Source organism: Anarrhichthys ocellatus, unplaced genomic scaffold, assembly GCF_004355925.1.
Source record: "Anarrhichthys ocellatus isolate YVR2014 unplaced genomic scaffold, GSC_Weel_1.0 scaffold27, whole genome shotgun sequence".
NCBI lineage: Eukaryota > Metazoa > Chordata > Actinopteri > Perciformes > Anarhichadidae > Anarrhichthys > Anarrhichthys ocellatus.
This window is the reverse complement of record NW_022280057.1, coordinates 905,410-930,019: the sequence shown is the minus strand read 5'-3', so window position 1 is coordinate 930,019 and position 24,610 is coordinate 905,410. Positions and strand designations below refer to the sequence as shown.

The window sequence follows — 24,610 nt, the reverse complement described above, 5'->3', positions numbered from 1 at the left end:
CAAGCCTGGCATATTTCAAATATGAAAGTGCATTTCAGCTAAGAAGGGGGAAGTGATTTATAAAAGGCTTTAGGGAAAGGCTTTCTACTGAGGATAGAGAAAAGACATGGCAGAATAACTCTTCAGAGACGGAGAGTGGGAGGGTGCAGCTGAACCCAACGTTATAGATAGCAGAGCAATCGGTGGCGATGAATATCATCGTGGCAGATCACAGTACAGCAGCTCTACATTCTGCTCCCTGAGGTTGTAACAATACCGGAGAAATAATGAAATGAATGTCATTGCTTTAACCCCCATAAACTGCTGGTTCCCAACTGTTAAACAGTTGCTTTTCAACCAATGACAATAGACCTTTTGTCATTGTAGAGTGCCGAGCTCAACTCTCTAGTGTGCACATTAGCTGACATGTGTGATATAAATAGAGGGGCAGAAATTGGGAAGATATGTATTCTTTTGTCTTTGCTTGACAAAGCTCATGTGGTTCAGCTTCAGCTTCAGCTTGTTCTGCTTATTCAAACATACTTACTTTAAATGACCAATGCAGCCACACACTTCCACAGCAGCAGATCTCCTACACTGCTGAACGCTAATGCAGTCAAACATTACCACTCCACACTATAGGAAGTCCTGCTCTTTCTGTAAATGACAGAATTAAAATGATCCGTTTTAGATGCAGAAACACAACCAGCCGTTGGAAACAGATCCAATCGTAAATACTGAGGTTTTTGAAGAATCCTCTACATTGAATTTCTTTTGGGTCCCTCTGCAACACTTGGCTATGCCTTAAAAGGAAAATAGCCAGAGGGGTAAAAACTATTGCACCCAAAATAAATCAAGTTATTATGATGGGAACGGTGTACGAGCTAAAGCTGCAGTTCTGAAGTGAATACATCTTCATAAAATGTTTCAAAATTAGATAAAAGGACATCTAATGTAACATAAAAGCCTGTATAGGATGCTGCTTAATAACATAAATAAAGAAATTATACTTGTTATTGGGCAACTAAAACGCAGGAAAATAGTCTTCTTAACATGACAAAATCTTGACGTTTCTCGCCTCATAACATGTAGATAGACACTGTAAATAAACGCCCATTTCCTAATAATCTTTGCCGGTGGAATACTGAAATAAACTCTTAACACCAAGGCGTCCGTGGTTGTTTGGTACCTGGCATGAGTTGCTGTCCAGTGATTCCGATGGGAGGCATCCCCAGGTTGTTCATGGCCGTTGCCCAGGGGTTGGGGTCTGGCATGGGCATCGTCATCGTCATCGAGTTGGAGTCCATCGTCATGTTACAGATCCCTTCTGCGGAAAGACACAAGGAAAGGGGACGGAGAGAGGAGTCAGTATCTTCCCTGCCTCCTATAAATCATCATGATACAGGGTCATGCCAGAGGAGGAATCGTGTTACGGTCAAGACTGAGGTGGGAGATTGCTTTCAACAGTGTGGCGCTGTCATGGCGTCTCCGGCCACCTCCTCTCTATAAATCCTCCTTTATTTCCGTGTTCTGTCTGAGGGGAGAGAGGAGAGGGCGGCCCACTGTGACCCTGCAGTCAGTCTGACACCAAAGTGGATTCAACAACACCGTCATTAAGAATCTATTCATCCCGTTGTTGCGGGTTTGTTCACTTGCCGCAACCAATGTCTAACAGCCTGGCCTGTAGAATCATTTAATTATTTAAAAAATAGCAATGGGTTCATATATCTACACAAACTGTACACCAATGACTACTCCAGTGAAAGATCAGAGCTTTCATTTGCAAGTCAGAGTAAGAAAATAATGCAGCGTAAAACAAGATTATCATGGCACTAAGCATAAATCCTGATGCTATCAGGCATTTGCCAGGCGCTCTGGTACTAAACCTTGGAAAAATCCCCAACTTAGCACGACACACACACACACACACACACACACACACACACACACACACACACACACACACACACACACACATCACCTCAAACTCACAACCACAGACTCATGGTTTACTGCCAAGTGTTGCATAATAAATCAAACACATTTACATCCCCATAATAAAACCCCTCGCAGTAAAGTCAACATGAACGCATCGGCTCATTCTCCCAGTCTGCAGCTCTAAATGCTGCGATGCTCTCTCTCCTCCAGTCGACCTCTTTCTCCTCAACAGACCTGTAAATTGCTGACTGCTGGCTGAGCCGAGCTGCCCTCTTCTCTCCCGATGCCAAAGCCAACACCACTGTTAATAATGAGAAGCGCTGCACCCTGCACACACACACTTCACACCTCAGAAGGTCTGTGGCAGAGCCCACTGTGGAGGCAACCCTGAGCTCTGTGTAGAACCGTGTGTGTGTGTGTCTGTCTGCACAACAACCACTATGTTGGTATTTCTGGTGTTCAGACACAGCTGGCAATGTGTAATGATGTCATTTGCCTCTTTGTCTTCCTCTCTGGGCTGCTAATTTCGGAGCTGTACGCCGTCACCGCCATGCAGAGGCCTGATAAAGAACCGCCTGTGTCCGTATGTCGCTGTGATAATGCTGCTTCCCGAGGACTTCATGGGCTTGTTAACCAACACAACCCTATTAACTGGGGACACTTTCGAGGAGCGGTGGAGAGCTGGTTTACAGCAGTTTTGATACAGTTTACGGCGCATTAACGGTCGTCACTGTTCCTGAACACACACACACTCAGACTGAGGACATCACCTGTCAAACCCTGAGTTCCCTTGCTTGGCTACACAAATAACAATAATTGGAGTTGGGGAAAACAATATCTATATGTTGATAAGATATAGAGTTCGACATGGCTTAGATTTGGTAATTGTAATATTGAGATAATCCTACATTTCTTAAATTCTGTGTTTCTGTGAGTGATAGAAGCTTATTTGGGTCTTTGAGTTCAATAAAATCAACAAATCTTTCGACAAATTAAAAGTGTTGAGTGCAGTTGTGATGAACATTACATATATATGTTTATACAATTATATTGAGGTGAATAATTCACGATTCCTTTTGTCAACTAAATGCCTAAAAGCAGTAAAAAAAAGTCCCGTCACAATTTCCCAGAGACTTCGATGACTTGTTTGCCAAGATTGAACCAGCAGTGCCCATCTAGTTTATCTGTAAATGGTTTCTCAATCAAATTTCTAGAAAATGTTCTCTATCATGATATATACAGTATATCACAATAGTGATGCACCATGACTTACATCATACTCCCACGACAAATAATAATAACAATCCGTCACCTCGGTCAATATTGAACAAATAGGACTCCTTACTCCACGTGTCCCTCTGTCCTCTCGTCTCATCTACTGAATTGTGAGTGAAAACACAACACACCGTTTGGTCTTTGATGGGAAATCATTCAAGGTCAACGGCTTTCTAAAGACATTTCAGCAGAATTCATGTCTGTTCATCACTGGGGGACGGAGTTGTTATTGACCGTGAAGGCTTTCATTCATTTGACTGGATGGCGTGCCGTTAGTACCGGGTCAGGTTAAGTCCTCTACAGTAGCCTTCAGACCCCGCTGACAATAGTCCTACACCTTCACTTCATCCGTCTGGCCCTGTGCTCCCATTCATTGAGTGCATCCTTAACCTGGTTCATTGCTTTTTTTTTCCATTGCCTGTCCTTCATCCAGTGTCTCTCTCACACACTCTCCGTCCTCCATGAATCAATTATACTTGTCAGACTTGCAGCTCTGTGTGTCAATCACTGAGACCTTTTGATTTTGATGTGGCAAAGTGACCCTGAGGGCAGGAGTGAGCCTTAAAGGAACCGTCCCACAGCATCACGTCGATATGTAGAGCTGAGGGAGGAATAGCAAACAGCTGCTGTGAAAAGCAACACAGGGATACACTCATGAGCAAGTAAACAGCCCGGCACACATACGTTAACCTTGCCAGAGAGGGGGAATGGGAGCCAGGGACAATACTGCCAATGAGGGAATCAATGTGGGTAAACATTTTGAAGTGAAAACATGGATTAGAGCCGTCTGCTTTGCTGCTTTGAAGCCAATTGTCTGCATGGGATGAAAAGTAGCTAATTGAGTCCCGATATTTCCTTGTTTATTCAAAGGTCCAACGATCAGAGAAAGGTAAGAGCAGCGGAAAAAAACAAGCCAAAATATTTTCAGCTGTGTGCTCAGTGTATCTTGAGCTTATATATAAAGGGAACACTTAAGCAACACATCCTAGATCTGATTGAATGAAATAGTCTTATTAAATACTTTGTTCTTTACATAGTTGAATGTGCTGACAACAAAATCACACAAAAATTATCAATGAAAATGAAATTTATTAACCCATGGAGGTCTGGATTTGGAGTCACACTCAAAATTGAAGTGGAAAAACACACTACAGGCTGATCCAACTTTGATGTAATGTCCTTAAAACAAGTCCAAATGAGGCTCAGTAGTGTGTGTGGCCTCCACGTGCCTGTATGACCTCCCTACAACGCCTGGGCATGCTCCTGATGAGGTCTGCATGGATGGTCCGGATGGTCTCCTGAGGGATCTCCTCCCAGACCTGGACTAAAGCATCCGCCAACTCCTGGACAGTCTGTGGTGCAACGTGGCATTGGTGGATGGAGCGAGACATGATGTCCCAGATGTGCTCAATTGGATTCAGGTCTGGGGAACGGGCGGGCCAGTCCATAGCATCAATGTCTTCGTCTTGCAGGAACTGCTGACACACTCCAGCCACATGAGGTCTAGCATTGTCTTGCATTAGGAGGAACCCAGGGCCAACCGCACCGGCATATGGTCTCACAAGGGGTCTGAGGATCTCATCTCGGTACCTAATGGCAGTCAGGCTACCTCTGGCGAGCACATGGAGGGCTGTGTGGCCCTCCAAAGAAATGCCACCCCACACCATTACTGACCCACCGCCAAACCGGTCATGCTGGAGGATGTTGCAGGCAGCAGAACGTTCTCCACGGCGTCTCCAGACTCTGTCACATCTGTCACATGTGCTCAGTGGAACCTGCTTTCATCTGTGAAGAGCACAGGGCGCCAGTGGCGAAGTTGCCAATCTTGGTGTTCTCTGGCAAATGCCAAACGTCCTGCCCAGTGTTGGGCTGTAAGCACAACCCCCACCTGTGGACGTCGGGCCCTCATACCACCCTCATGGAGTCTGTTTCTGACCGTTTGAGCAGACACATGCACATTTGTGGCCTGCTGGAGGTCATTTTGCAGGGCACCGCAAACCTTCTTGCCACAGCTCGCATTGATGCGCCACCTGGATGAGCTGCACTACCTGAGCCACTTGTGTGGGTTGCACAAATTTACAATAAAATATGGTAAACAAAAACAGACAAGTATATTATTAGAGAAATAGTAGAATATTAGAAACTGTTATCGACTATTTTGAGAACCCATCAGTCGTGCAAGTCCTTTTTTTAAGCAAAACGTGATAAATGTGCTGGTTCCATCTTCTCAAATGTGTTTATTTTCTAGTTCTCTTTGTTAGTTTTCTATGATATCAAATATCTTTGAATAAAATACTGTTGATTGGGCAAAACAAGCAATTTGAATATGTAAACTTTTTGGAACTGTTTGGAAACTGTTATGGTATAATTTACAATTTCCAACTCAACGCCAGTATCTCTGCGTTGAAACTGCCCCGTGGCAATTAAAGCGATAGTGCTTTTGATTTAGCCGGGGTCCACGCCGGCCCGAGGCTTTCCTGATACTCACTCTCTGTGGGCTGTGACCGGCTTTTAGCTCCCCTAAAAGCTCCCCCAGGAGGCAGATAGGAAATTAAGTCATTTTAAGGCCCATTGGCTGTAAGACCCAACAGCAGGCAGAGAGAGACGCTAGGGGCCATTTAGTCTAAAATGCACATGGTTTTAACAGCTAACTACAGGTTTATTACGGCCCCCAGGGAGCCAATTCAAGAGGCTGCTAAAAGATGAGCAACGGCGACAGAAAGAGAAAGACAAGATGGCTTTTAATAGACAGATGTGATGCCGATGGGACGAAATGACAGAAAGACGAGTGAAGTAGAAAATGGAAGCTACCTCAAATTCAACTTTCATCATCGCAGCAATGAATAAAAGCACAGACACCTGATGATAGTCATTACAACAAAGTAGGAATTGCGAAAGCCTACAATTAACATATAATATAATGTCATCGCTGATCACAATGTGGCAGAGCAGATAGATGAGCTTAATTAAATTTCAACACTTCTCCTCCAACCAAAGGAAGAAAAAATAAAACGGGAGAAGATGTCGGCCATTATCCATCTGTAAGGCTGTGTGAAGGGTCCTCACATATGCATGGGAAGCACATACTGTAGAAGAAGAAATGCCGTCGCTGCACAATTGCTCACCGAGAGCGGACGCCTCTTTGACCTTAATGCAGGTCTGTATGTTTGTGTGAGTGTGTTTCCGAGGAGGGAGGTACGTCAGAAGAGCACTTCAAGGGTCATCTGGGAAAATGAGTCTCTTCACAACGTCAGAAGAGCAATAAGATAAGATGTATGCATTTGTAGAAAACCCTGTTTTGAGGACCATCTGTGCAACTTTATCTATGGTGAATTAACTCGAGAAATGTGCCCTTAAAGATAACTATATTATGCTTAAATTACTTACGTGCCAAACATACAAGAGCACACACACACACACACACACACACACACACACACACACACACACACACACACACACATACACACACATACACACGCAGTGTCTGTTTAATAATGTATGACCGCCCTTCTCTCCGCTTCTTTGATCTATTAATTATGATAAAACTGGTAGGGGTCTGGTGATTAGTAGTGGCACTGTGAAGAGTGCCCCGAGTCTTATACTACACCACATCTCATTTAGGACCAGAGAAGAAGACAACAAAGTGAAGATGTAAAGATGACAGAAGAGGCCTTAAGACAGCCAGGGCTCATGGGAGATTATACTGTATATATACATATATATGTATATACTGTATATACAGTATGTAGATATATATGAAAAGTGTGAGAAACACCCTCTGCCATTTCTCTTTCAATCACCTCGATATGTTCTGATAAATAAATGTGTTAATAAGAGTTGAGTTCACAGAGATTGACAGCTCCTGCCAAGAAGGAGGCGGATGTTGGCCAGATGTCACAGCTCATCATGCACCGTGTTGGTTGCTACTACGGCAAAACGTTTGCTTTTGAGTGTTATTGCCTTTGACTAGCAAGGCCTGGGAATAGGACTATACATATTGTGAAATAATATAGATTGCCTAACATCGGACAAACCTTTTACTCCTGTATCTACCGTTATAGTTATATCCAATTTTAGTATCATTTTGACTTAAAAGCCATCAATTGTGTTGATTTGACAAGTAATTATCACATTCATGTCCGTTATTGTTTCCACAAACTGATATTCCAGAAAATGTAAAGGATATGTGTTGATATGGGGCTATAAAATGACATATCGAGATAGAGGAGTTCCATATTATCCATTGCTACTGATCTACAGGTGGTGGTAACATGCCAAGAAACACGACAATGAACCACCAAAGGATAAAGAAGACTATCAGGTAAACAAATACAGCTCTGAAAATGTTTTAGGAGTTTATCGGTAGTTCGTCCTCAAGGATATACACCGAGTGTAAATAGAAACTTTACTTGTATATAAGAAAAGTCCACAGAAGTACCTTTACGTTGGCAGGAATATTCCATAGATATTACAAAAATGAGTCGGTCACAGAGGCGAAACAAGGTGAAACAAAATGGCCTGCCTGTTGAAGGGCTGACTGTAATGTCATTAGTGGAACTAGAAGAGCGATGGCTTTATACCGTTACAGAATAAGTGATTTCATTACCCTCCAAAACGGGGCGAGAGAAAACCACGGGCATCTTCCTGCACAGAGAATTTCAATGGGACGGTGCCTTGTTTAAATTTTGTGCAACTTTAAAATGTGATCATAACACTGAATCCCTAATGAGCTGCATGCAGAGACGAGGCTCCGCTGCAAATAAATCCATTGCAATTTGACGGCTGGGAGTGAATCTACGTTGTCTTTTGTGTGCAACAGGTGACCGTCACTTTAATGAGGTGGCCGCAGCACAGGTTGTCAAATCAAATTACATTCTCCAAAATTGGATTGGATGAACTAACCTGAGCTCAATCCACAGCAGAGGTGACTCAAACTCTGACTCTGTCAAAACACTAAAAAGAGTAATGCATATTCCAACTCATTACAGTCCAATCAGGTGCACACGCTCACAAAAAAAAAAAAAAAAGAAAAACCCATTTGTGGTGCTCATGATTAAGTCCTGTGAGTCAAAGTGCACAAAATCCAACACATCCTCCGCAGGACTCGGAATACTCATTAACTCGCTCATCTGACCCCCCCAGGAACCCTCATCGGAATATGATCGATTCCATTCTTTACTTGTTCCGCTTCATTAATGAATCCATTCCAGCAGATTGCACACACATTGATAAAGAAGAGACACGTCAGTCTTTAGCTCATCAATGAAAGCAGACCCGTTGCAAATACACACCACACGCAACCGCCAATCACCACAGAGCAGGCGACAGCCATCAAACGCGTCGGTAACAATGCTGTGTACTCACTGCCTCTGATTTTATGTGTTAACTTAATGACATTTAAATGTTTTAGCTCTGCAGCAACATCAATTTACTTTTCTATCTGTGAACATTCTCACCCACCACCGAGTCCCGAGGTCAACGACAGCTGCTCTTGTTGCCTCAATGTTTACATTAGGAGTGATAAAAAAATCAACCGCATATTGCATTCATCCCAACAAATCACCCACATTGAGAGGGATGGAATGATATACTGCTGACGTGACAATCCAGCATATTAAAGCTGCTCTGTCCTGACTCCAATCATCTTTACTCTGCCACTACAGCCGAATGCCTAATTACAATTACTTAGATTAGTTTAAACACTTGGCTCGCGTAATGCTGAAGACTAAAACATATTATACGATTAGACCGAGCTATGACGACACTAGTGCACACCGAGAGCTGCAGAGCCATAACCCCCCCCGACATGATAACTGCTTTATGTATCTATGAATTTATAGTATTGTATATCAATGAGGGAGAAAAAGAAGAACAGATGCACGGTGGACATCAGCGTTTATCTCACCATCTCACTGAAGACTTTCCCTGTGCAGAGTAGTAAACAACCTCAGTTCCTACGGCCTTATCAGGAGTTATTTTACACAAATGGAGCAGAGGCATTTGTATTTGTGTCAATGTTGTCAAGGAGGAACATCCGTTCCCGGTCACGAGCATGCCTCTTTCCCTCCTTATCGGGCCGAGAGAGGTGACAGACGAGAACAGGTTACTCTGATAACAGGGCGGGAGGGAGAAAGAGGAATGAAGGTGCACGAGAGAGGGGAGGAAAAAGAAGAGAGATCTCAAACAAAGCTCACCTCACTCACCACATCAATGCTATCAAAACACATACAGAGACACGAGGTTGTCTGTGGAATCTATAGCACAACAAACAAGGCATGGCTATAAAATGCCACATGTATATAAAACTTGGTGCAGAAATCAATAATACCTGCCACAGCGCCCGGTGAACATGTGAATGCCTCAGTTAGATGGTGGCCACATTGAACAAAGTGCACTGCTGTACTCGGACAATGCAAAGTGATTACGTGGTCGGAGGCGGCAATAATCACACTTCCAGTGTTGTCGATTTCACTTGTTATTCGCAGATAAACTGCCTTCAGATTCTCACATCTTTGATCGGTCAGAATAACTAAAATGTGCAGGACCAGGTTCAGTTCTGATTGGACCAGGTTCAGCTCTGATTGGACCAGGTTCAGCTCAGAGTGGACCAGGTTCAGCTCAGAGTGGACCAGGTTCAGCTCTGATTGGACCAGGTTCAGCTTTTGGAGAGCTGCAGAACCGGGACATTTCTTCCAGTTCTGCTGCAGAACATCGGTCAGACTGGCGCTACCGCTCCTGAGCCACAGCGCACAATGGAAAATATTCAGATGCCGCGTCTTCCACTATTTGCCACAGTGATCACCTCCATGTAAACAGCCTTTGAGCAGCCTCCTGGCAGGTTCCACACACAGTGGGGAAGATTATGTTGATGTTCTGTTTCTTTTAATGAATGTGCATGGGGATTTGGACTTCTTGTGTTCTTTCTTCAGCAGCTTTTCTAAAGCCTGCATCACGCTGTACCTTGGGGAAAAGCTTTCTCCAGAAAAGTCCTTAATTGCCTTGTCAGCGATCTAAACTTCCCTGATGATTGCTGAGATGCAACATCTTTCCTCCATGATGACTCAAGAAGAAGAATGAAGAAGACATTGCAACAGTGTCGAAGAGGAGCTGATGAATAAAGTGAGCATGTTTTAAATGAATGATTGAAATCTTGCCTGGGGCAGATACTGAATCCCTCACACACTATCAGAATAATTCCAATAGCAGGTGACAGGTTATGGTGACAGGCAGAATAAGAGAGGTGGCATTTCTCATGAAAAATAAATGCCAAGATATTTAGAACGGTTTTATTGTATCTGGCACTTTTAATGAGTTTACCAGGTGAGACAAAAATGTTCATGTATCTTTTACCTTTGGGGTTAAAGACTCATCGGATTAGTCTGTTGAACATCTCTACTGTAATCATCAATACTGGAAGCATCCTCAACTAAGACACTAGTGACAAGCAGCGAAGCATTGATCTTGATGACGTAACAAAATGCTTCCTTCTAATCTGTAGGAACGGTGAGGTCTCAGAGACAGGACGTTACGCTGATGAACGCGTTTGCAGAGGCGGCTGCAGACATAGTTCGGTCCACACCGACAGCGGTGAAGATTTGCCCAATTACAGAGAAGCTGATTATCGTCCCGTGTGTTCCGTCACACCTGCAACACAGCTGGGAAATCTGTGAGGCAAACACTAAGGATGGGAGTTTTTCTAATGTGAACATGCACGATGAATTACTAAAGCATCATACGATACACAACCATATTGTCATTTGCTGGCTTATTAATCTAAACATGCACAATGAACAAGTGAAGTATGATGCAAAATATGCTCCCATGCCATAAGCAATGTTTGGGATGTGCTTTTAACTCCAAATGTCTATTGTTTTCATTTACCCTGAAAAAAAACAACAAGTCCAACAGATCTCATTACTGGGCCGGAGAAACGGTTTCTCATTTTCATGTGCAAATGATGCACAGCATCTACTGTATTCCCCTGTACTGGAGGGGGGTAGATGAGTGACAGCTGCAGCCACTATGAATCTGAAATATTTTTTTATGATGGCCGAGCTGTCACATCAGTAAATACTGATTTGTGAGTAATGCAATCTTATCTAATACACAGTGTGTTGGAGATGGGGAAAAACTGACTATCACCAGAACAACAATCGGAGGAGGAGGGAGGTAATTGGCAATTTGATCATTTAAAGTGAGTTGCGCAAAAGGAAGAGATGAAACCTGGCCGTATAATGCATGTGATACACGAGTGCATAAAAACAAACCGCTTCAACCAGATGAAATATGTTTAAGCCTCTGTGCATTGACTGTGTAAGCAAGCAGGGATCAATAAAGCATCCTATTACTTTTATTAGATAACGTAGACAAGTCGCAAATTAGCTCGGACACGGTGAACCTCATCAGCGTTTATCTTGACAGAACTAGAGGTGGTAGGAGGAGCCAGACGGTGCTGGGAATATGTTGTGCACTAAATTATGAACAGCACATAAAAAGGTTGCAATGAACAATTGTTTTCGTCATCAATTAATCTGCCAATTGTTCACTTGATTGATTGTTTAGTCAATAAAATGTCAAGAAATGATGAAAAGTTCCCATTAAATATCAAAGACATTCAGTTTACGATCACACAGGAGAAGAGTCCTCATAACGTAGAACAGATAATGTGAGGGATTGAAAAATAACTTTATTAATTAGCAACTATTTTGGTAATCGATGACTCGTTTGTTGATCTCCGCACTTCTGTTATATTTCCTATTTTCCTAACTCAAAGTGCTGTTAACATATTTCTGTGCTAGCTAATGTATGTTAATATTTCTATAAAACCTTAACAGTAGGTTTTATTGTTAAAACTATACATGTGTTTCACTAGCTCTACCGACGCCTTCTGTTCTGAACTTTACTTGGGAGGGTTTCCATTTAGCGCAATCAGTATTGTTGCTACTATATGTATGTCCCATTCAGTTACTTTAAACAAGTAGAAAGTGAATGTGGTGATATTTTTAAGTTTTGGGATGTGATATAATCTTTAGTTCTATACATAAAACTGCTGATGTAGCTCTAGAAATGTAGCTTGTAGAAATGTAGTGTACTATTGTGACTATTCACATGCTACTGCAGGTACAGTATGTGGGTTAACTTTGCTATATTTTATGTTAGGCTGTTTTACAGAAATGTTTTTTTTTTCCCAAAAAGAGCCGTTGACTGCCGTTTTTGGAGTAGTTGTGAAACACGATGCTGTTCCCGTTGACCAGGCTCTATGGCACTGTGGCCTGGAGTGTGTGTGTCTTTGTGTGTGTGTGTGTGTGTTTTGAAAACAGTCTTGGTGCAGATCATCAGGGTTGACAGGGATCAATGTGACACATACCACAAGAGCAGTCACAGATCACCTCCTCCTAAATGGTGCCACCGGTCAGACCACAGATGCAACAACTCAAATCTGTTCGTGCAATTTCTCTTATATGCTTTCAGTTTTCAAGTATGTCAATTGAAACTGCCCCTAAAATAAAGCTAAGAACATTATCAATAAATAGTCTACTAGAGTCTAACATAGCAGAAACAAAATGTTTCAGATATATCCGTATGAACATATTAGCTTTGGTTGAATTCAGTTTTAATGTGACCGATTTACAAAAAAGCATTAAAGCTTTTTATTATATCTACTTAAAACAGAAATGGAACAGATTCCCTCATGAGAAGTAATCGGGAAACATTCCTGCAGCGTTTCCACAAAGTGCATACTTCCAGCGGGGAGTAAAACTTATATATTCTAATATGACAAAGTCACGGGGGGGCTGAACTTTTATACGAGCTAATCTATTGAGACTCCAAACCAGAGCGAGGAACGTCATGGTACTGAATTTAGATAAACACGGAGGAGGTTAATGGAATAAGACAGCTCGGTTCATATATACATGTTATATTCATTTAACTCTCTCCCTCATCCATTACACATTATGTCGGAACATGACTTATCATAAGCAATTTGCATGACTTTCAGCTCTCCTGCGGTGCCCGTCTGTTCACCAAACAAAGCAAACTATTCTCAGACAAAAATAACAAACAAGCAAAGCAGGGAATGTAACAAGTAGAGGTAGAAGAACAGTGAACTGCATAAAAGGTAATAAAGCTGCCCAAAAATCTATTCATTTTCAGCAAAAATAGGAACAGAGCATTCATTTACACAAAGAAAATGTTCAGTATTGTGCAGATGACTAAGAGATATAGAGATGTGAAGCGATGTGGGCAGACACAAAGAGAAAAGACCAGAAAAGAAATAAACAGCATCAAAGAGGCAGCTAAAAATGAGTGCCGTTAGTGTTCCTCGCCAACATTCTGAGTAAATTCACACTCATTTCATTAAGAAACTACACAAGAATAAGATTACTGAAGAGCAACTCAGGGTCCACTTGACGGGGATGGATATTTATGTTCGTCGTTCCAGTCCAGTCCTTCTCTATCCAACAGTCTATGTGACTAATATTACTACTCGCAGGGTTTGACAGAACGTTTTGAAACCGATAACGCACACTAAGTAGCTGTCAGAAGGAAATCCTTCTGAAGGAAGCTACTTGATGTGCAGATCCGTTTTAATTCTGCTAAATATTTATTTGATCCAGCAGCCATCCCATCAGACATCGGATGTGCGCGTCTTTTTGTAATTTTTCTTATTTGACAGGAAGTTTGACAAGCATCTCATCTAATTTTCAATTAAGTTGGTAAGAGGAGATATAGGAAAAGTGAAAATACCTGTACTCACCCTTAATGTGAAATGCTCCAACTCTCTCTAAAAAGCCCAGTCTGCTTTGAGAAAGATATGGCGCACCTTTGCAAAGGTAGTTCTCCAGCTGTGGGTGGAGATACTCGGATGGGGACCGGGCTGAGACGGTAGGCACTCCAGATACCCAAATGTATGTGAACAACAGTGTGTTTTTCATGTAATGTCCCCTTTAAATGTGGGTTTGAAGAAAATCCACACAGCATACACCACATGTCCCGACTCTCAGACAGGGCTGGGCTATATACATCAATATTATAACGATCAAGTGATGAGACTAGATATCGTATTTTGGATATCATTATACGGCAGTGTTGTCTTTGAAAGGCTGCATTACAGTAATGTGATGACATTTTCTGAACGTACTAGACTATTCTATCCTTTGCTTACCCACTAAGTCATTGTATCCACAATAATGATTATTATTTGTCAAGAACATTGTGTTAATATTTTGTGAAGGCACCAATGATCAACCCTACGATATCATCGCAATATAAAGAGTTTGAGGTACTTGGTTGAAACATGTTGTGATATTTGATTTCCTAGCCCTAGTCTCAGAGCATAAAGTGCACGGATGCTGCGTACCGGAATCACATCAGGGGAATCTGTTAAATGTCATATCTCTCTTTCTCACTATCTTAAATGTACTGCGGGGTGCAACAAGTCATCTTGGTGCTTCCTCGGTTGGCTCAGTCTCCCATAATATATTTGAAATAGACTCCAATGACCAAAACACAATGCCAGAGCAGAAAGCCAAGACAACAAGGATCAGCGGAAAAATATGACAGCTTTGCCGGCCAAACGGATGACGAATGAGATCGTGATTTGGACGAGGAGAATAAAAAGGAAATACTCAAGTTTCTGGGTGAAAACAATGTGTCAGATCCAAATATTACTTCAGTCTATTGTACAGAGCCAGTTAAAGCAAATGGGAAAATGAACAGCTGTGCGATATAATTGATTCCAGCATGTGATTGCAAGCACGCGAGCCCTGATGTGTAGCATGATACCTCTGTCTCAGTGCTCAGATTTAGGATTTTGATTTGCTTCCACTGCTCAGGACGGCTTTCCTCGGGTTTTTTTAACCGCGGTTATCCAAAAATCGGTTTCATTACAAAAAGGGCACAAATACGAATAAATTTAAAAATTAAAACTCCTCTTTCCTTGTGTTAACCTTTCACTGCCTTTTAATTTCATCTTCATGTTGTTTTAAGTTGAATACGTCATCTCTCAAAACAAAAGAAGGTTACTGGCATCAAACATATTTTAATAGTTTAACCCAAGTCTTGATTTGTCAAACTATTTTATAAGAGTTTAGAAGATTCACAGACAGTGTGGGGTTCTCAGCGCTTAATAAATGTCCTCCTCAGTGCTGTCAGTCCTTGTGTCCTCCATCATTCCCCAGAACATATGGAGGAGAGAAGGAAAGGACACCCTACTCCTCTATACAGAGCAGACATACATTTTTAATCTAAAGATCCCCATCAGGTGACTGAAGGTAGGGACAAAGATGCTGGAGAACCAAACCAATGTCTATTAACATGGCAACCTGAGGTGATACAATTTGAAAAATTGAAATACAAAGTTGTGTTTTTACGATTCAATACAGAATCCTGGAACCTTGCACTTCCACTGGAGAATACTTGTTCAAGACAGCCTGTGTCCAGGTCGTCCAGGAGCTTGCTGTTTAACAAGTATTCACTACACAGCCAAACCCTTGTTTAGCACAAGAGGCACAAATAGAATGTGTCTATTGATGCCTGAAGGACAGCTTGACACCCTCGAGGAGGAAAAACAGCCTGAAGAGCTTCTTTAAATCCGTTTTTCTCTCTCCTTTGAAGTTTAAACTGTCAAGAACAAGAGAGAGGCCTCAGAAAGAAAGAAAAAAAATGCGGTGGGACTGTCATTCTTTGTTTGGGTGAAGGCAATAACTGTGCTGTAAGTCCTCATAGCGTGTTATATTATGCCATGCTTGGAGAGAAAACATCTTTGATGGTCATGGTTAATCAACAGCTGGAAAGATCCTGAAGCAAACTGTAATACAACTACAAGTCTATGACAGACACTGCTTCCCCCCCCCCACAATTCAGCCTAAAAATAAAGTTAAAGACAATTAAATATCCTTGAAAGTAAAGACAGTGTCATATCTTTTGACTAAGAAGCTTTCCAACGTCACATTAAGTCACTTAAAATAGAATTTGTTCTGGATGTAGACGGATTTAAACCCTCTTATCACCTTTCCACAAAAAAAACCTTTCATATCACAACTCAGGTGTCCATTATATTTAGAGCTCATCTTAGCCTTTACCGAATCTCACCAAAGCTACACAACTCTACACAAGTCCAGTCATCAACCAGGAGTTAGTGGACAGAGGCAAGGGGTTTCAATCTTCACCCACTTTATGATCACTAGTCTAAGTCTATGAAAAAATGCAAATATTCTCATTAGAGAGGCTGGAAGCAGATCATCTTTGGAGCTCAAAAGGACTCAAAAGGATTTATCAAGTTGATCAGATTTGCTGGCAATAAAAGCATTTGTCTATCGGTGAATATATTATTCAACTAAATATTTCAGCTGAAAGCTCCAAGAACATCAAGTAAGGGGACCTTATCAGCTGGTATCTCGGGAGACAAAGCAAAATGCACTAACACGATTGTTCCTGGAATTGAGAGACTATAATGGAAATAAAGTAAAGTAGTGCCTGCATACTGCTGGACAGGCCTGCATACTCACTCTCCTGGGAACTCAAGGATTTGTCTTTCTAACCCGAAACTTTAACCCAAACCCGGAGACAAATGCCTTCAACCGCAGTTCGTACTCACACCCACCCACAAATCCTCTTATTAGCCCGGCTCTGGGAGCTGGAGCAGTGTAGCAAGATGTCACATAAAGTAGTTTGACCACCAGGCAGAGCTTCCTGTGCATACCAACTAAAAACAGAAGCGTAATTACTCTCTTGAGATCAATCATTAAAGAAAAAAAGAGATTCCTGTATGCTCTTGTGCATGATACAGACAATAAGGTGCACCGGCCAGCAGTTCGAGGAGGACAGAAAGGAAGTAAGGTTTGGAGAAAAATGGGGACGTTAAGTATATTAATTACACAGAGATCTAGGCTAAGGACACAATAGCACAAAAATCTCATTATCAGCAGTTCCAGCTCAAGCCCAGGAGACTTCGGGCTGATTCTGCCAGCAAAAACATCTGCTGAATCTATGAGTATGGCCTGAAACATGACCAAATGGAATGAAATCTCCACAGGAAAGAAAAGTGGCCAGGATTTAGCAGAGTCAGCTGCACATTCCTGAGTACAGAACTGGGGTATGGCCCGAAAAATGAATCTTTGTGACATGACAAGCCGGGTGGGCCCAGGGCCTGGATAGGAGACGCTATAGATAATGACAAGAACGGCTTTATCATAGGATATACCTCATAATGGCATATGTGGGTCAAGAGCACTATTGTTGACTGTGTATGACCTCCTACATAGCCGGCCCTAATGGGAGGCTACAACTCTACAACCAATGCATCTAATGCAACAATAGACTGTTTTCAAGTTACCTGAATTGGAAGCAGTTGCAGTGGAAACTGGACTTATGGATGTAGCACAAGCTAATGTTTGGTAGTAGTACACATTATGCACAGACATCTGCATCACATTAATTAACCAGTGCATCACAGAGGTCCCTGTGGTTTGATTACGTCCTTTTCATTGTTTATGGAAGAAGAGTGCTGCTACGTATGGTAATGTCCATTCTATCCATTTCCTGTCTTAAAGCCCCTGAAAAGGTGGTTTCAATCAAGTGTTTATAATGGCAACGGCTACTTAAATGTTGTGGTTCACTCTCAACGGACACAGTTAGCAACTAGCTTGTGAACACACTGGAGCTTTGGCAGCTAGACAAGCCGGATATTTACCTCAGGAGTTCGTAGAGACAGAGCTAAAGGACAGTAAATGTTGGACCTAAATTCTCCAGGCGACAAGTAAACTGACTCCAGATAAATGGAATTGCTGCTCCTAACCGCTGGATGTGTAAAAAGGAAACTGTTTCTCATATTAACAAGGTGATGATCATCATCAGGGCGATGATACGTCACTGTTTCTACTGTTTTCAAGTGTCTGAACAGACACTTAAAAGATTTAACATTTGGGGGAAAATATTCTCAATCAAGAATTCATTGTGGGCGTGGTTTCATCGGGACAGTGGCCAGACAACATACGTTAATAACCCCACGTACAGTCTGTCCCATTTTGGCATCACATTCTGATTTAAGTGCTAAATTCTGATTGATGCAGAGAAATACTCACTTATTGCCAAAATAGCCTGGTGTGGAATAACAACTTTGGAAAAAAATAATTGTGCCCATGTAGGAATCCACATTCATAGTAAAAACTGGTTGAGGAAATGTGTTTTTAGGACCCTAAAGCAGTATTTTTCTGGTCAAAAAGTTTGTTACAGCCAGTCTGCCAATCCCTGACTGGAATAGTATCTCTGGAAAACAAGGTTCAGGCCCTGGATTTAGCCCCGTCCGCCCACCAACTCCTGAGCTGTTGTCATCGCACCATGCCGCCACCGACTGCTGCAGCAGCAGCTGAAAGCATCTTATCAGCAGCTGCCAATTACAACATGGGAATCTTATCAGCGGTAGCCAATTAGAACCAGGGGAGTTGCTGTGAGGAGATGTCAACAGCTCGGTGAACTTGCCAGGGCTCTTATCTGGCCCCGCCTCCCCATCCAGGCAGCTCTCTTTGAGTTTTCTGTCACAGTAACGACTGCCGTTGCAGTGTTGTGACAAGAGGGGCTGGAGGTACAGTCGGGGTTTCAAAAGAGCAAGCCTCCCGGAAAGACTTCACACTGAAAGCTGCAATATTTTAGTACGTTTCTGACAACTGAGGACTGAAAAACCCACCAGATTCTTTCATTATTCACTTGGCACCAGCTGGGTGCATGTTCAGAGTGAATACAGAAGTTATTCAACAATGCATTTGGTTGTTTATGAGACAGGCATCTCAGATTGATTGCGGTACAAAATGTTTCTCTTTTTCACAGCTTCTAGACATGGATGACAGGTAGGATGCATTATTTCTACTTATAAACATCTGTTGCTACTGCGTCTCTGTTCGAGAGCAGCTGAAGACCCAAAACAGTGAAACACAAAGATATCGTTTCTGTTTTTCTGTCTAGTTAAAAAGATCAGATACTGATCTGATCTTCTGTCTTGATGAAGACTTTATATTACATAAACTGAACTTATTTTCCCCCCAAAGGCTACATTTCTTCTCACCATCAACATATTGTTGCATGGAGGATCAGTGTTTTCTTTCACTGTTATGAGATCTCCTTTCAATCACCGTGGAATATATATGCCTTGGCTGGCACTTATGAAAATCAAAATCTTACTAACATGATCAATAAAGAGTGGCAAGAAAATTGCGAGGGGATGGCGACACATATTGCTTTTACTGTCCCATTTCTGTCATCGTCAATTGTGTCATTGGTCATGATACCTAATGGAGACACATACCAGTATGGTCAGGCTTTTAAGACCACATCTAAGACTTCAGCAGAGTGACCTCCTCAGAGTCGCGGGGGCATTGAATGAATAATAGTCGGGTGCTTCCTCGAGTGAAGCTTTCAGAACGGAGGTCATTGCTGTTATTTCAATGGTTCATCTTTTGTCTAATGGCGGTACGGTTGACTAGAGCCATGAGAGATAGCTGTAGGAGGAGAACATCTGATGTCTAGTGAAGCCTTCTTTCCATTGGCTTGAAATGAGAACACCAGAGAAAAGACTTCTATTTCAATGAGGTGTGGTTGTTCACATTCACAGTGGTAACTACTGACCACCAGAATTATGGCTTTGAGAGGGAGCCAAACCAAACCAGACATCTCTGTCCATATGTTGACTGACTAGTTGGTATATTTTATTAAGCCACTCAAACTTACTTTACATCTCTGAAAAGTGATTTCACAGATTTCTCTTGCGATCATTATATCAGATCACAAGACGTATATATATATATATGCTGTCTATACCACAAAGAAAGCCATCACATTTACAGAAGTCTAGAAAAGGAATCTGTTTATCTGTTCTTTATCCATTGTGCTGTTTTGCCTTTTTATAACACGGTCTTGGCCAGGTCTCTCTTGCAAGAGGATTCCAACCTCAGTAGCCCTTACCTGCTTAAATACAAGTTAAACAACAAATAGGGCTGCAACTGAAAATTATTTTCAATTTTGGCTAATCTGCCGATTATTCACAATAAACCATGTGATTTGTCCAACCAACAGTTAAAAACCAAAAGACATTTAACTAACTATCATAAGAAACAAAGAAAGCAGCAAACCAGAGAAGTGTGTCTGTTACTTTTCTGTCAATCCACTTATTGCTAAATTGACTAAATGTTTCAGCTCAACTAGAGAGAGACTCAAACCTACAACTCATCATTATCACAGGACAACCAGCTACACCGTGCCCCCATAATAGACTCCAATCACTCTAGCACTCAAGTACAATTTCACAAAAGAGAAGCGGGGGGGAGAGAAGACATAGACCCATAGGCAAACTAGACCCAATGTAAGATGGTTGGGTGCATAGATAGGAAGAAGTGAAAGAGAGAGAGTGTAAAATTGTAACAAATCTCAGCTTCCCTCTCAGTGGCTTTGAGAAATGGCTCAAATGGTGTTCAGGTCAATGCCTTACAACAAACGTAGGAATTTAACAAACCCTCATCATGAGGTGTGCCGACCAGATTAAACCCATTAGCCAGTCTCATACAATACAAACACCTCAGGGGGAAGCCAAGCCGAGCAGAGGGGACGTCAAGAGGCTGCTAACAAAGCCACCGCTGTGCTGATACAAATGCCATCGTGCTAGCATACCCTGCGGCCGCCACAATATATAAGAACGGACGCATCAAAAAGCAAAGACGTGCTTCCTGCTATACAGTCAGATCAGCAACCATCTGCATTTCTCATTGGAACCATTTAATTAGCATGTATATTGAAAATACTGCTGTGATAAATAAGAAATCATTCAATACACGTCATCAATATGCTTCGCATGAGTAGTTTCCCTGTAAATCTTTTCTACTAATGCCAGTTCTAGATTTCCCCATTGCTACCGTGTCACTATTGACTTCTTCATTATTCTACTTTATGTCCAAATGCATCACTGTGGGCTGCGGTAATTAGGTCATCCATTTCCAACAGAGAATGTGAGCACGGTTCCCAAAGAGTACATCACAGGGCGAGTCCGTGTGCACAGCGTGTGTGCACGGCGTACAAAGTGGAACCGGGTGAAGAGGATTTTCTGAAGTTGAAACACTGTCATCTTGTTCTTCCACCCACGCATGAGGACGGTATCGTCTCTCAGACAACCACTAGGAGGGTAGGAGGGTAGGAGGGAAGGAGGGAGGTGCTGAATTCAAGAAAAGGGACCCAGAACTGTGCAAGTCCTTGTTGGATAAAAGGCTTGTTCAGCATTTAATGAGACTATGGAGCCATGGAGACTCAGAGGGAGAAATATGTAGAATCGTAGCAGAAATAAATCATCTTTCTTCTGATCTCTCAAGCCTCTCAAAGCGCAGACAAAAGGCACTCGTATGATGCAAGTTTGAATTTGTCTTGGCAGCTGTTGCAGTGAAATTGGTGACCTTTAGAGAATGCCATTGAGTAAAAACAGGTAGGTCTATTAATAAAGTCCGGTCAGGACTACTGAAGTAAAGACTCAAAAGAAATGGAAAATAAAAAAAAAAGATGAAAAAGAGTCAAAACTTTTATAGAATTACCATATTTAATGCAACTTTTGCATAAATATCTATAGTATATATTAGAACATTTTTAACGCCAAATATGCCAAAAAGTCATTGGTTACACCTTCCTAAATGTGAATATTTGCAGCTTTGTTCGTCATCCATGACAGTAAAATGGAACATCAGTGGATTCTGGACAGTTTGTCTCACAAAAGAAGATATTTGAAGCTCTGGGAAATTGCAATGTCCACTTTTCCACTATTTTCTGATATTGTATAAATGACAAAATAATCAGCAGATTAATGAATAATTATTTGTTGTAGCATTAAAAGTTTATAACTAGTGCACTTTGTATTTAACAAGATAAAAGCGATACATTGCTGTCAAGAGTCTGTTTTACACCTGTAAGTGACCTTTTAACGCAGTAGTATTGAAAGCTCAAAACCACATTTGACTGCTGCAAAGTCATAAAAACGGAGATTAACTTTCAAAATCGAACAGATGGGCGACTGGAGGAGGGATCGTTCAGTGAGCGGCTGATAGAGTAGGGTGAGGCCTCAGGTTAGCTTCAGCCATTAAAACACAACTACCACTGGAAGAGGAATAAAATCACTGCCACACCCACACACCCACCTTTTTTTTTGAAGCACATTGCATTTCCCTCAACAAGCAATGTGATGAGCCTATAAATAAGGTTTTGCTTGCGTTTCTTCAGAAGGAGTCAGAGAACACGGCGAGCTACAGTGCGGATGTCCCATGACGTTTCATTGAGCTTTTGCTCAAACATAATAAAACAGTCTAGTATGTACTTTCTGTATCCTCTCTCTGGTGTCTCATGTTGTGTAAACTAGTATGGGCTTCTAATAGACGGAGCATCACTGGCATTAACAGACGGTCCCTTGGGTTGTATGTAAGCCGGTGCCGTCATGCATTAATTATGGCTGGGTGGCACCCTTTGAGTATAGCTTACCAGGCCTCCTGATGCCAAATGACAAACAAGAATGTCAGAGTATAAAAAACATCACTGGGGTCCCCTTACAGACCCCTTTAACGTCCACCTCAATGTTCGGTGTGAGATTCAGATGCTGCCCGATGTCTGACAGAGATTTACGCTTTACTTCTCCCAAATGTAACTGTATCAGTGAGCAGTCTGTGGAAGCAGTCGCTCACTGCATCTGCCCGTCATGGTCTGGCCCCCCCGGTGATGACGGCAGCAAAAGTTACACCGGCATTAGCCACCGTTCTCCCTGCTGACAGCTAATATCAGCGCGTGGCTCCTGGGATTTCAACACATAAAAGACTCAGCGAGCTGTTGTCGTATCTGTTTGAGCCGTGAATAGTGTGTGTGTGCGGGCGAGAGGGCGTTAATCTGGATGAGTTTTAAAGGTAGAAGCGCGAGTAAGACGATAAGACTTTTGCCTCGCACTTAGCTAGGCTAAAGTGTTTTCACTGTTTCAGTAGCTTTTGGATATTTGTTAGGGAATGCTAGCTCAGATCCATTACCTCCAGCCTGGACTGGAGCAGGGCTGACCCTGATTTGCATGACGTTTGGGATAAACCAAGACAGATTGTAAACAGATTTGCAATCTGACCAACATAGACAAGCAAGTCTTTTGATTTCAGCTCATCCAACTTGAGGATTTGCTGCTTTTCTTCTTCAAATACTGTGTGCTAGTAGAATAAATGTTGTTGGATTCTCCTGGTTCAACCTTGGGCACTGGGAAATTAAAAACAAGCATTTTATAGACAAAATGATAAAATACCCATGTGGCTGGCGCTATTCCTTGAAGTAGTTTTTTCTCCTCCTAATTAATTAGAGGTGAACATGCACAAAGGAGTGTTTCAGTTGTGTGCGTCCACTCATCCATCAGCCCACAGTTCAGTCAGATAAATTAGGATGCTTTCAAATGGGTTGATTACTAGTCATCTGATCTTTTTCTGCACTACTACTCGCGCAACGGCTTCTCGCAGAGCCATGTGAAACGAGAAAGGGGGGGTTGGAGGGTTAGAAAAAAAGGTGGCGAGGCAGAGAAGGTGTTCAGCACATTGGTTTGGATAGAGCGCTAATGCGAGGCAGAGAGAGGCAGCTGGTGTGGACCAGTTAACCCGGCTGGAGGCTGAGAGACAAGCCAGGAGGACGGAGGAGGGGAGGAAGGGATGGAGAGGTGTTGATAGAAGACAAAAAGGCCCGCGGGGTCTCTGTGATGAACATGCTGCTGTGAGCAGAGTGCTGCATAGAAACAGGCAGATTCTCACTGAGGTAACTGATGAGCACAGACGAAAACCCAAGGGAAGATGAAAAGAAAAATAGGAATTAGGCATCCGAAAGTTCCTTCTTCTTCTCCTTATAACTGATTTAAATATATGAAAAATACTTTAGTAAAGCTCTGTAAGACTGTAATGGAGAGCCCACCATGTCACATTTAGTATAATATGGTGTTATGTTATCACAGAACAACATGCACAATCTCAAATTATAGCAGCGGGAAGAAGTTTTCTAATGTGGGCCCAACATTCTCCTTGTACAATTTATACGAGTTCCAAAACACCAGAGGTTCGATGAAACCGAATTTAGTTTAATTTATAGTAGAAACAAATCTCGTCCACCTAGACAATATAAATAATTCATCAGGTAATCCGAGAGAGCGGCGGCTCCTCTGTGTTTTGGGGCTGAAGTGCAGAAGTCTGACAGTCGCTGGTGGCTTCAGGAAGAGGACCGTAGATAAAACCTCTCAACCGCCTTTACGTTTGTAATTGGACCCTCTGAGCCTTTGAGTCTCGGGCCATCCTTCTCAGTTACACAACATGCCCTCAACGAGAGGAAATGAAAGATTTTGTTTCAAATAAAATGAGGACAGGGAGGGGGGGGGGGGGGGGGGGGG

At 42.2% G+C, this 24,610-nt stretch overlaps 1 protein-coding gene across 3 annotated transcripts in view; it reads right to left on the bottom strand.

The window, feature by feature from the left end:
• LOC116391746 (ecto-NOX disulfide-thiol exchanger 2-like) overlaps positions 1-24,610 on the bottom strand; it is a 156,518-nt gene that overhangs the window by 56,360 nt on the left and 75,548 nt on the right. For all 3 annotated transcript variants that reach the window (XM_031862608.1, XM_031862609.1, XM_031862610.1), the window contains one exon: positions 1,169-1,306. In XM_031862608.1, the coding sequence (XP_031718468.1) occupies positions 1,169-1,306 (138 nt within the window). The remainder of the gene's footprint in view (positions 1-1,168; positions 1,307-24,610) is intronic.